Consider the following 14,004-nt stretch of genomic DNA (forward strand, 5'->3'; position numbering starts at 1 on the left):
ATGCTACTGAAGTGAATTTGTACCATAACCTTCGCTTTGATGCTCATCCTCAGCATACCTTCGCTTCCAATGCTTCTCTTCTTTTCTTTTTCGAGTGGGAACTTTCATTTACTTAATTAAAATAAATATTACTACTAGATATAGCGCATGAGTGGAGGTTTGGCACAATTCTTGTACAAATAAGATTATAAATCCCAATCAAGAGTCAATATATATTGCGTGCAAGATGTACAACCATACCTTTAAATATAACTGGATAAGCTCCCGCACCAACTCCTGTGAAAATTTATTAGCAGCAACTAAAGACTATGGTTTTATGCTAAAATTGGAGTGATGTTATCAATCACAGCATCTGGAAAATGCATTGATAATGGATGGTTTGAGGCTGTTCATGAATTGTCCATAAAACCGGATCCAAAAAGACAAAAAGCAACTAGTTCTAAGTATAACCAATTTTGAATAATTCAGGGGTGCTGGGGGAAACCATGATTGCATGAGTAATGACTTCAATTTTCCTGCTCAAAGTTCTATAAAATTCTTACATGAACTCGTATAATACAGTTCATTACACACGATAGGATTCATTCTACCAGACTAGAACATAAAATTGAACTTTAGAAAAAGAAATGGCAAACCAAATATTATCTCAAAGAGCTCACAGTTGAGAAAGGGAAGAAACGATGCAATCCATATTTGCTAAGAGCTAATTAAGAAAGAACGAATTCATCTCCTATAGTAGCAAGAGAATTTTTATAAGTACAGAATAATATCTTCAACATGTTAGCTCTTTACACTCTCAAAGAATCTTGAAAGTGGCACAGGGCCATCAGCCTCGTCATCGTCACTGCTACAGTGTTTGGATCTTGACCTGTGCTTCTTTTCCTTCTTAGTTCTCTTAGACCTGGATTTAGATCTTCTTGATTCTCTATCCTCTTCATCACTACTAGAAAAATCTGAAGACGAACTTGAGGAGCTAGACTCAGAAGATCTCCTCCTTGAATGCTGCAGGGACAAATGAGGGTGGGTTTAGAAATTGAGTCAGAAACAACAGCAACAATTGAGTTGCACGGCTATGATCAAGTAATTTGGAGACATGACACGTATTAAATGGTCGTGTATAAATTTGAATAGCTAACTTTTGGATTCCACCAAATCTTCACGTAACTTTAAAAATCAAATTCTGGTTTTAACTTGTATCAACTCCATGCAAAGTTTACAAGGGATTGGAGCCACTACACAATTCAAAAAATAAATTTTTGAACTATGATTGCAACCCAAAAAAAAAAAAAAAAACTATTTTGTAACAATAAATAAAATATTAATATTGATGGCGTTTTCAATCCTGGTTTTAACTTTCATCAACTCTATGCAAGTTTACAAGGGATTGAAGCCACTACACAATTCACAAAATAAAAGCTTTGAGCTATGATTGCTACAGAAGTTTCTATTATTTTTTACCAATAAATAAAAGATTAATATTGATGGCATGCCAACAGAAAACAAAAATGTTTATACCTTAGGAATTGGGCAACGGGGAAGCAACCCAGAGACAGAGCATTAAAGCACCAAAAAATGAACAGGAAAGGGAAATGAAAATACATACGGCCACCACTGCCCCTGGCCTACTACAAATTCTGCAGTTCCCTTCAATGTAAAATGAAATGCTCCCTTCCTCTCCAACAGACAGGATGAGCAAAGGGAAGTGGGGGATTTCAATTTTACAGCCACCAGTTACAGCATATGCATCTAATTTCCAATGGAGGAACTCATGCATATGCCAAAAGCACGTCATAGCAGACTTCAGTATAATAGAAAGTTATAAATGGACAAGCAAGATTACAGTTAAATTTTCAAGCATGACTATAAAACTAATTCCTTTACATCAGATTTGAGGAAACACAAAGAAAGTATCAGTCTTAAAATTTCTAAAGGAGAGAGAGGGGGGGGGGGGGGGTGGAAGCTTGCTTCAGAAGCTCACTTCCTACATGACTCACAGTATGACTGGTCCAATGGGTGCCCCATGATCACTAGACATTGAAAATGGTTCCCTCACTATGGTAACATAAGGTGATGATCACCCTATGTGCTCAAATTTTATGGGAGGAAGGTCAAGTAACATCGAATTTTGCATCTAATCATGTAATGTAAGCAGATGCTATTCTAGAATGTATAAAGTGTCAAATCTGAGTAATAACAATTTAGGAAATTGTAGGAACCTTTCTCTTTCTGCTGCTGCTGCGTTTCTTTAAATCTTTGTCCTTCTTATCTGCAAAGATAGATATTGCCTTCAGGAAGAAGAAAAGATACTAGACAACACAAGACAGGGAAAACCTTTTTTTATTTTTAACACTTTACTGCACATACCTTTTTTGTGACTAGATTTACTACTGGAGTGGTTCTTTCCCTGGGCAAGCTTACGTGCCCTTTCAGCATCCAGTTGAGCTCTGTACTCTCTCATCATTCTATCTGTATCAGCTTCCATTTCCCCCTTTTTCAATTCATCTTCCTAGTACATCTCATACATATTTCATAAGTGAGAATAGTAAAAATAAATAAAGAAACCAACAATAGAAAAATTTGCAAGCATAGAGGAGGCATGCATGCATAGAGTGAAATAATGCATGAACATGATAAGGTACTGAGCATTGTATATAACAAAAAACAATACACAAGGAAGTTTAACTATTACAACCAGACTATAGATCATTTTCAAGTACTCAGGAAAGCAGCCTTGCGATTAAAAAGCATTCAACAGCCCTCAAATGACCATTTAGTTCTCTGCAACAAAATGCTCCAAATTAAACATGAATCAGCCTCCCAAATTAAAATAGGAAATTCACAAATTTTGGATAATCTATAACATAGACTTTAAGTGCAATCTCTTCATTAATCTCATCATCCATGCCCTCAGTTTAGGAACAAAATTCTTTCTCATACTCTTGTAAACAAATTTGCAAAGAAATGTTTTCTTTTAAACCCTGCCCGAGCCACTTTTAAACTATGGCTTTAACTCAATGCTTCTATGCACAACATTTTTTTTTTTTTTTAGTTAATGTGATTTTTATTTTTAAGTTTAGCATAGAATTTGTAGTTTCTATATAATTTAGAGGAAGCATGCAAAGTGCAATGTTCATAATAAGAAAACCAATTCTGGCAATGAGCCCTAGTTCAAATGGAACCTCCACCCCTTGTAAGAGCAAGGAGGAGGGTGAGGTCATGGACTAAAATCCACCAAGTGATTGGGTAACTTACCAATAATATATATATATATATATATAAGTACTTCCCCTCTTTGTTGGACCTCCAGCAAGGACACAGTAGTGAGTTCTTTACTGGTGTTGCCCCAAAAAAACAATTCTTCATTCTCATTGGAGAAAGACTCTCCAACAGCAAGGTTTTACACAGCCAACACATTGCAGCTTATTGATACTAATGGATATATCACATCATCCATGTTTGCCTGAACATTGTTATGAGTAATATTGTTTTAAGTTGTAAATGCCATTGGGTAATTCGGTATGGTAGGTCAACCTATAAATATTACATGTGTATTACGGTCAATTAGCTTTTTAACCCTAAGTATAATAATACCATTATTGTTAACATGGTATCAAAGACCTCGATGTATGCCATGAAAAAGCCACCGTGCATAGTCAACCACCTAGACAGCCCATTCAACCATAGCCGACCATCATCAATCAGCACTGATCATCATCAGACCTGAGATAAACCCTGCCATCAAACCCACCATCAGCAAATGCTCTCACAATCGACTTCTTGTGGAACTTCCAACCCTTGGACTAACTCTCAAACTCGAGTCTATGGTTCACAGCAACAGATCTAGTCACTAGACCCCGACATCGATTCAGGGAGACAACCGCTGTTGTCCCGTGCTTATCTCGTTGCCTTGCCATTGCCCAATTGTTTCTCAATTGACCTTGTCGTTGTTCATATCTGTCATTGTTACGGGTTGGATCCCTTATGATTGACTGGAATGGTTCCATGCTGACCTTCTCTTCCTTTCTGCTTTAATGCTGTTATCCAGTAGCCAGTGTTTCTGTATGTTGGTTTCTCGTTTTCTTGATTCAGTTGCTCTGGTTATGGAGTTGCGAGTTGCTAAGTTGTTTGTGAAGTTTGGGTTATGGAGTTGCAGGCTGTTGATTAAGTTGGTGAAGTTTGGTTTTCTGTGTATGTTTCTCTAATAATTTTTTATCAGGAAAACCAAAAAAAAAAAAAAAAGAATAATTGGGCCCCGATTCACTGTGTTCTCCTTAATTGCTTTCAATGACTTCAATCAAATTAAATAATAACAATTATACTCAATGGGCGCAGTCAATAGAAGTCTTCTTGTTAGTTAAAAAGAAATTATAGTACTTGGTGTCATATCCCAAATACAATTGGAGAGTTAATGATGCCCAAATTTATAGCTTTTTGTGGAACAGTATGGAAACCCAAATTAGTAGTACACTAATCTTCTCTCAAGTCATTTATCTTATCTTATGAAAGAAATATCAAAGTTATACTCCATTTTCAAATTTTCTTTATGGAAATAAAAGACTCAGCTTGATGTTTCAAATTGCATTTTTTAATCAGATAATGCCCATGAATTGTTTCATACATCATGGAATCAATCTTTTTATAATCATGGCATAATTCAACAGTCATCCAGTCCACGTACTTGACAAAATAATTGCTTAACATGGCATAAGTTAAGACATCTGTTGAAAGTTACTCGTGCACTTTTGCTCCAAATGAATGTTCCAAAACCATATTGCAGTGGTGTGCTTACTGCTTGTTACCTTATTAAGTAACTGTATGCCCTCCACAGTTTTGGGTGGTCAAATACCTCATGTTATCTTATCTCTTGATACATCCATGTTCCATTTACTCCTAAAATCTTTGGATGTGTTTGCTATGCTCATGCTTTAGGTCCATGGTGTGATAAGTTGGGTCCCAAGTCTATTAAGTGTGTGACTGTGTTCTCCTAACTGTCATACTTTGAAAGGATACAAATGTTATTCCCCGACTCTTCAACATCAGTTTATTAAGCCAATATCACAATCTTTTGAGTATATTTCCTATTTTTCTCCTCCTTCCTTTCCTATAGATAACCTTTTTGTTTGCCTTCCTCAATTGATCCCTTTTATTCTACCAACCACTACTTCAGGGAAACCTTTTCAGGTAGAGTCATCGGCAACCACCCTCTGCTGAACCTTTCCATGTCTGCAAATTCATCTCCAACTCATCCTCAACTTGTCTTTGATGTTGGTTCTCCTATCAAGCCACTGTCTCCCCCAGGGTGCCACTTGATTTCAATTCTGTGCCTATTGCATTGCGCAAAGGTAAGCGCAGTTATACTTTTCACCCAATATCTAGCTTTGTGTCATATGAACACTTGTCTCTGTATCTCAGTGCTTTCACTACCTCTATTTCCTATGTGGTTGTTCCTGAGTCTATCCAGGAAACCCTTTCTCAAGGGGTGTTGTATCATGGGGTTAAACCTTAAATAGTACATGCATATTAGGGTTAATTAAATTTATAACTCTAAATTTTATGATGCAATTACTGTTGGCAAACATGATATTTGTCTTTGTACTTTTGAAACTCATCTAAACATCCAAAAACTCCACAGTAAACACAACGAGATAGCCTTCCAAATTTCAAAACTAATATTCTTTCCAAAGTGTCCTATTCAATAAGCTAGTAAGGCAATCACAGACCTTGGCATAACCCACATCACCCCAAAAAAACTCAAACACCATAATTCTCTACCAAACTCAAAACGTAAGAACATATGGTCCACCGACTCACTACAAGCCCTTCGCATGCAACACCAATCAGCAATTATGATTCCCTATTTCCTCAAATTATGTATTGTTGTTAGAATCTTGTCCTTTGCAGCTGTCAAAACAAAAGATGCCACTCATGGAGGAGCTCTAGCCTGCTATATACACCTCCAAGGAATTTACATTCAACATCTTTCCTGAAGGCCATCTATAAGGTTAACACAAAAGCCTCAAATCTTTGGGAAAAAAACACACCAAATCAGCTTATCTTCCCCTCAAGTTTACTTTGGCAACATATGAACCATCCAAAAATACCTCCATTGATTCTATTTCCCAATCCTAAATGCCCCAAATAAATGAAGGGTCACTGTATGCCTCCCCTCAAACAATCACAGTAGCATCTTTGTTCCTGGCTATCTGAAATAATTCCATGAACCTGTTAATCAGTATCCTCTCCACACCAAAAATGGATTTTTAAGCCATCGCCAACCTCATCGAAGAAATCCAGAGAAACTGGACCATTAATTTCTAACGTTCTAACATAGGCTTACTCCATAGGGAGCCCTGCCAACCATCAAGCACCACCCCCCTAAGAGTTCCCATAAATTTTTTTTCTATTTTCCTCCAAAGAAAATTGCTCTCCACTACATACCACCATAGTCACGTAAAACTTTGTTCAAAAATTTTTTACTTGTCAAAGACAACTTGGTTCAAAATTAATGAAAGCAAGGTTTCAAATAATTAAATAAACTTATTTTATAAATTCTTGGGCATATATTTGCACATAAATAAGAAATGAGTTTTCTTCTTATGCATATCCATGCATTTCATTTGCTCATATGATATCAAACCCCATTGCATTCCTTTTATGAAAGTAAAAGTGTAATATAACCAAAAAAAAACTACCTTGACACAAATAAACCACCAAAAAAAAAAAAAACACCTTAAATTCACCATTATGAATACTTATTCTTGTGAAATCAGATTATTTACACAATTATGACACGTCTATGGGAGATGATTGCATGAAGGTACTGAAGAAACAGATGAAGAAAACTCTCATAAACTTGCAATAAAGTTTAGCTATGTCCAACAGATTACCTTTTGCTTCTTTTTATACTCTTCCCAGGTGATCGTGTGAGAAGTTTTAAGGCTGGCCAAACGAGCAGCATGCCACTCTGGTGAATGAAATGAACCATCCACCTGCGACTGTCCTCATCAGTTACAGAACAGGAAAAGAAAACATCCAACAAGCAACTATTATACTGGATTATTTTATCAAATTTTTATAATATATATATAAACAAACCTTGCTTAAGATCTCACTATGGTTTAATCATGAAAGAGAGCAATAAAAATCAAGTTCTAAGATTCAGGTAATGTCCTACAAAGTGACATAGTTCTGCATTAGCAAGAAGCTCTTCCTCAAAAAGGGGCATTAGTTTGATGGAGAGATTGGATTCAGTGGTGCTCATCAGAAAATCTTTTCTTGGTTATACATGGGTGACAATCAATTCAAGAAATCTAGAGGCCTGAGGAAGAATGACCACTATTTCGGTAGTGACAATTCACAAAGTCATTGTTGGTGTGGACACTGTTACTCTAAATAATGATCACTGAAAGATGCCAATAAGATGCAAACAGGGATGCAGCAGGCACCCCTACATTTAGTGCGCGTGCATGCACGCGCGCACATCTATATAAAAGACATTACAAGGGCAGGGTAGCTACTTCATAAATAGAATCAACCTATGCTAATATTCATCACCAATGAACTACAATCTACAGGTGAAAATCCTAGTCATTGCAACAGTCAAATTCTAGTCCTAAAGTTTTTATCTTTAAAAAAAGACAACATTGATCCAAGAAGTCAAACAAACATTTTGATTTCTATCAAATAAAATTGAACCATGGATATCTCATTAACTCATCACAATTCAAAACAACCTTAAAAAACATATCTTTTGCATGAAATACTCACACACCTCACTCAATACTTGGTCACCAATCAAAACCACAGATTTATTTTAACAAATACTTAACAACTAACTCATCACAATTCGAATCACAAACCTAAAAGACACATCTCTGGCAGGAAAATTTTCACACAATACTGTTAATTTCATTAAACATGAGCTTAAATATTAGAACCAGACATCAATTTAATAAACACTATACAAGCAACTACAAGCATGAAATTCAAGTATTTAACATTTTTAAAACCAAAATTAACATAAAAGGATTAGAATTAAGAATGAGAAATAGTATGAAAGGGTACAAACCATGCCATCTTCAACCTCATCAGGCCCAGCAGAGCTAGAGCCCAGCCTGGCTCTCTGCATAGCTTTGTAAGCTTGATTTTTACCCATTTTGAGAAACACCCAGATGATAAAACCAAGCAAAAAAATCAAAAAGAGAAAGATAACCCACCAAGAAGAAAGGAAGAGAAAATATGGGAAAATATTTTATTAAAGCATTAACGGTCAGAAACCCATGTAGAGGGAGAGAAAATATAGGGTGTGTGAGGGATTAGAGTTTAGAATGGAAGAGAGAAAAAGGTTTTTTGGGTTGAGAAGGTTTTGATTTGTGTTTCAAAGGGATACAAAGCCAAAGGTTTGAGGCTGTGACGCATAGGATTGATTGTTTGGGTTGGGTGAGATCATCAGCACGTGGGTTCAAGCATGTTGGTGACGTGGCAGGTTTTGATTTGTTTAAAGAGAGACAAAGTCAAAATGAGATTAATTTTATAAACTTATTATAATTATATTATTATCTACACCCTTCTACAGATTGTGGATTTTTTTTTTTTTTTAATGTGACATACAGATTGGGTTAATTAAATGAGCAATGCTACCAACACATTTTTCTTTTTCTTTTTCTTTTACTATCTTTTGGATAACTTTTTACCTTAACAAGTTGCGATAACTTTTTACTTTGATAAGTTGCGAGCATAATATTATTTTCACAAAATTTGTTAATTTGATAAATTGTGACATGAATAATATAATTTTCACGTTAGTTTACGATTGATACTACTTTCATAATGCAATAATTAAATTATATCATGTCAACCTTACAAACGTTAGATTAATTTAAATAAGTAATGTGATTTGATTCCAAAATAAAGGTAAAAGTTTGGGCAGGGCCGGCTCAAGGCCTAGGCCTAAGGCCCCACCAAAAAAAAAAATTTCCTTGGAAAAAAAGGCCCCATTTTTCATAGTTAAAGGCCCAAATTTTTATAAAATTATATATATTTTCTAAAGGTTGTACTTTTTTTTTATCAGTGATGTACAAATTTTACTATTGGCTTACAAATTGTCATGTTATTAATCACAAAAAACATGATATAAACATTCATTAGTTAAATTGATGAAGTTCATCAATGAGAGATAATATCACATTATATTTTAAACATTTTAAAGTGCTTTTAATTAACGTATTTTTCTTTTTCATTTCTATTAAGACTCTCAAAGTATAAGACCAATAGAACCTTAACTCAATTGAAACCCTAAAATATTTCAAAAAGATGTTGCAAGTGTGTTAAATCATCAATTATAGATTAATTTCCCCTAATAGTTTGAGATTTTGATTTTTGTAAATTAATATCCTACAAAACCGTACACCAAATAATATCTGTCTCTCTCTCTCTCTTTCTTGAAATCAAAATATAAAATTAAAAATTAGATTACAACTTTATTTAACTATACATCGTCTTATATCCAAAATAAAGTATCTTTTTCAATTGCAATATATTTTTATTTCTTTTTATTAATATTTATAATTCAACTATGATATTCAATTCACTATATGAAATTAACATTAGTCCAGTTGGTATTATTTATGTATTTAATGTATCAAATTAACATTAATTTGATTAGTATTAAATAATTTTATTTAATTAATATTTACATATTAAAGGCTCCGCATAAATTTTTCGCCTTAGGCCTCAAATTATGTTGGACCGCCCCTGAGTTTGGGATCCGCTTATTTTGTTAAAACTGAAAATTTTATGTTGAAAGTATTGTAAATAAAGGTAAAAGTTAGCTAAAATAGTACAGTGAAACCTATAAATAGTACCAAAAAGTGCAGTGAGACCTATAAATAATAGCAAGAATAAGCTGAATAGTAAAATAAGTTGGCAAAAATAATCTTTGTCTTTTTGCCAAACAGACACTTTGGGAACAGCTTATTTAGTTAAAACTGAAAACTTTTTGTTAAAAGTACTGTAGATAAAACTAAAATAGTACAGTAGAACCCATGAACAGTACCAAAAAATGCAATGAAACCCATGAATAGTAGCAAAAATAAACTGAATAGTAAAAAAACTGACTTTTTAAGCCAATGTCAAACGCACACTAATCTATACATGTACAAATGTTAAATAATCTCACACTTAGTGTGCGTTTGACATGGATTATTTTTACCAACTTATTTTACTATTCAGCTTATTTTTACTATTATTCATGGATCCTACAGTACTTTTTGGTACTATTCATGGGTCTCACTATACTATTTCAACTAACTTTTACATTTATCTACCGTACTTTTAGTAAAAAAATTTCAGTTTCAGTAAAATAAATGAATCCTAAATGGACACAAAATTAAGCTTTATATATAATTATATATAACAAATGCAAGTCTATGTTTGTGTCCAGTGAGGAGGAAGAGGATGAAAAAAACTATAAACACTCAATGTTTGTGTCTCTAATAACATTGCCATTTTTTTGTTATGGACCAAGATGCATGTCATCATATCAAAGAATCGGGATGCTTAAAGTTGGGATATTGTTGGAGTGAGAAAAGAAAAGGTAATCACGATCATGATGAAGAGGTGCTGAAAGGTCTCTAGCCTCACCATTATTTGAAAAGCTTAAGAATCAAAAACAATGAAGGAAAGAAATTCTCATCATGGATTTTGACAAGTCGTGATGCTACTAGGGATGGTTTGTTATGATAATTTGATTGAGAATCAAATTTAAGGATTGTAACAAATAAGAGGTCCTACCCACTCTCAGGCTTCTACCATGTCTTAGGGTTTTGGAAATAAGTAGAATAGGGAAATGTAAGATTGTTGGAAGCTATGAAGGCAACAGCAACAACATATGTGATTAACTAGCTAGTGCTCCATGCCATTTCTCGTCTCTTAAGAATTTAAAGATTTAAGAAATTAAAAGCACAACACTCAAAAATATTAGCAGCAAGCTCACCACCCTTACATCCCTTAATATATTTTTTATTATAGAACATTCATGTAAAATTGTGATGATATGGTGTTCATCTCACCAGATGAGGATAATATGACCCTTTTGCATCTCTCTCTGTATAAAATGATGTATGAAATTGAGTTGTTTACTAGATGCACTACACACCTTTCTTATTGTTGAGAATTTTCATGTAATTGATTGTCCTAATATGACATTCTTTCCAAGTATGCCTGGAGGTTTCGAGTCCCTTTTTCAACGCTTGGAGATAAAATGGGGCAATATTAAAATTCTATTGACTGGGCTACAATCATGTACGACTATAGAATATATCAAATGTCTCAATCTGATATCACTTCTAAATTTAAGAGAATTAAGTTCTCTTATTTATTTAAAAATTAAAATTTGTGAAAAGTTAAGAGTTTCTGTCCGAGGGGTTTCTAAATGCTTGAAGACATTAAAGATTGGTAGGTTTTGTGCCTAGTCTCATCAATTTCTCTTCCATTCAACCCTCGCACGGGTCTCTTCAAAGTTTAAGTCTTCAATCTGATATATCTGTCCACAACACAAGTCATGTGATGTCTCACTAAATTAGTGCCCAAATTAGAGAAAAGATGTGCAAAGTCTTAGAAATACTACGGATTATTGATTGCCCCAAATTAGAGAAAAGATATCGCATGCTATTGTGGAAAAATCAATTAATTAACTTTATGGAAAAGTTAATTCAATCACAAGCTAATAAAAGATCATGGGCGTTGGCTAAAATTTCCCCTTTTTTTTAATTTTTTTTTATGGCTTGTGTGGATTGTTTTTGACTTTGAATTAGAATTTTGAAAATTTTGTGTAGATTAACTTGACTTTAGGTTTGAATTTGGATTATTCTTCACTTTATTTTATCTCTTTAGCAGTTCTGAAATTAAAACTCCTGCAGTATATTTTGTTATTAGTTTTCTCCAATATTTGAATAATTTTCCTTGTAAAAAATTGCATCTTTAGTGTTTTATTTTATAGACATAATAGAAAGACAATAAGAGTGGCATGGTGATTTGAGCACACTATATATGTTTACAAATTTGAAAATTGCATAATATAATGACTGATATAGATGGATATATTTCATATTTACTCAAGAATGCAAATATCGTTTTGATAAAATAAAAATGCTTTCATTTTTTTTTTTAACATTCTTGATTGTGTTAATAAATTATTTCTTTTTACTGTTGTTGGACTTTGTTTCAATTATTGCAAAAGTAAATAAATTTGTACAAGAATGTCATATTTCAAATCAATTGTTTCTCATATACACCTTAGAAAAATGACATCAAAATTTTATTATACTTAAATAATTAATGCATCACTTAAAATAATTAATATACGAAATAAAGATATTTATCCTATTAGTAATATTTTAATTACATTATATATATATATATATATTACATGTCACTAAACACAATTAAATTGGTTTATGGCACAAGAATGGGCCTGATATAAAGGCCTTAGACAAGTCTGGGATATTGAGCCCTAGACAAGGCATATGCTCCTTGAATTTGGGCCTGAAAGAATAGGCCCAGTTTAGACTCCTAAGTCCTTAAGCAGACTTGGGCATAATAATTCATAAAGCAAATTCTTTCCCTCTTAACTTGACACTTGAGTTGACTGATGTTAAAGTGTGGATTGAAAAATAGTTCTAACTTTTAACTTCTAATAAGAACCTATGTCTTGTGCTGGAGGAATAGGTTCTAAGAAAATAAATAAAACAAAATACACAACAACAACAACTTGACAGATTTTTTTTTTATAGGACCAACTAATCCTCATGTAAGTCACATTCATATCCCTAGAGTTGCTTTTTGTACAAAATGTCATGTCACCAAATAAAAGAAGAAAAGCACTCATCTCAAGCCTCTTCTAGGTGAAGCTGCTACTGTTAGTTTGGCCATTTCCTTGACAAAAGATCACAAGCTCAACTTGCCTTTTTTTTTTTTTAGGGTGATTTCAAGTCAGTTATTGAGCTGAATCATTTTTTTATATGTTGAGATTTCATTTTGTTATGCAAAATGTAAACTTACTAGCGCATGATAGTGTTCGTTGGGCTAACTTTTGTATGTGGGATGGGCCTCTCACATTTTTCTCTCTTCCTTCTTGGGTCTTTATTCTCGAGGATAGAGACGGCCAAGGACTTTCTCTTTTTCTTCTCTTAATTAATTATCATTTATTTATAAAATTTTAAGGGTGAAAAAAAAAAAAAAAAAGCGCACTTATCTTAAAGATTTGCATGTTTTGATGTGAATTTTAATGCATATTAGGATTGTTTGGCAATGATTTTTTTTTTTTTTTTTTTGTTGATAAAGTAACATTTTTCAATTGGCATAGATACCATTTTTTTTTTTACTGTTTAATTTTAAACTTAACCTCTATATTGCTTTTCACTTTCCCAGTTTCCTGTGGTGGAGTTCTGGCAAGCGCAGATCAAGAATTCAGTGGACAAAAATCGCAAGAACCCAACAACAAGTGGGCCTTGAACTTGAGACCACAAATCTTTGTCATGGGTCCATTTCAAGTTAACGCATCCTATTAAACCAATATATATATATATATATATATTGGCCTGATTTTTTTTTTGGTAAATTACTTTTTGAAATTTAAAATTTTTTATTTAAAATTCAAACTTTTTTAAATATGTAAAAAATTTCAACCTTAGAGTTTTACATGTGAGTTTCATTTAAAACTTAAAATTTGAAATAAATTTAATCCAAACTAGTTAGTCATGACTCATGTGATATTAATTTAGTGTTAATAATCTTAATAGGGAAAAAAATGTGATAAAAGGTTTAAATAAACGTCATTTACCCCTTTTTTTAGCTTACAAAAGTAAGGTTAAGAGGATTTGTAACTATATTCAACTTTATAGAGGTAACCTGATAATTCCACTGAACCACAAAACTTTTGATTATTTAGGCTTGAGTTTTAAGTAAATAATATTTAGTTTCAATCAAAGTCAAGCAAATACAATA

The 14,004-nt window shown here is 33.2% G+C and overlaps 1 protein-coding gene across 3 annotated transcripts; it reads right to left on the minus strand.

The window, feature by feature from the left end:
• Positions 1-489: 489 nt before the first annotated feature.
• Positions 490-8,404, minus strand: LOC115963827 (protein FAM133-like). Of its 3 annotated transcripts, none has more exons than XM_031083010.1 (5): positions 8,069-8,404; positions 6,888-6,989; positions 2,365-2,506; positions 2,217-2,266; positions 490-1,002 (listed from the first exon to the last, which is right to left on the minus strand). In XM_031083010.1, the coding sequence occupies exons 1-5, from the start codon at positions 8,153-8,155 to the stop codon at positions 781-783; spliced, it is 603 nt and encodes a 200-aa protein (XP_030938870.1). In that variant the 5' UTR covers positions 8,156-8,404; the 3' UTR covers positions 490-780. The 3 variants fall into 3 exon arrangements, with proteins under 3 accessions (XP_030938870.1, XP_030938869.1, XP_030938871.1); XM_031083009.1 differs by having other exon boundaries at positions 6,888-6,995; XM_031083011.1 differs by lacking the exon at positions 6,888-6,989.
• Positions 8,405-14,004: the final 5,600 nt, after the last annotated feature.

The sequence above is a fragment of the Quercus lobata genome, chromosome 10 (genome assembly GCF_001633185.2).
Source record: "Quercus lobata isolate SW786 chromosome 10, ValleyOak3.0 Primary Assembly, whole genome shotgun sequence".
NCBI classification, from domain to species: domain Eukaryota; kingdom Viridiplantae; phylum Streptophyta; class Magnoliopsida; order Fagales; family Fagaceae; genus Quercus; species Quercus lobata.

Bases quoted from the DNA above. Each gene is read 5' to 3' on its own strand.
- LOC115963827 (XM_031083009.1), bottom strand. From the start codon at position 8,155: ATGGGTAAAAATCAAGCTTACAAAGCTATGCAGAGAGCCAGGCTGGGC. The intron at 6,996-8,068 runs GTTTGTACCCTT...TGATGAGGACAG, and splicing joins ATGAGGTTGAAGATGGCATG to TCGCAGGTGGATGGTTCATT. The intron at 1,003-2,216 runs GTTCCTACAATT...TTGTCCCTGCAG, and splicing joins GCAGCAGCAGAAAGAGAAAG to CATTCAAGGAGGAGATCTTC.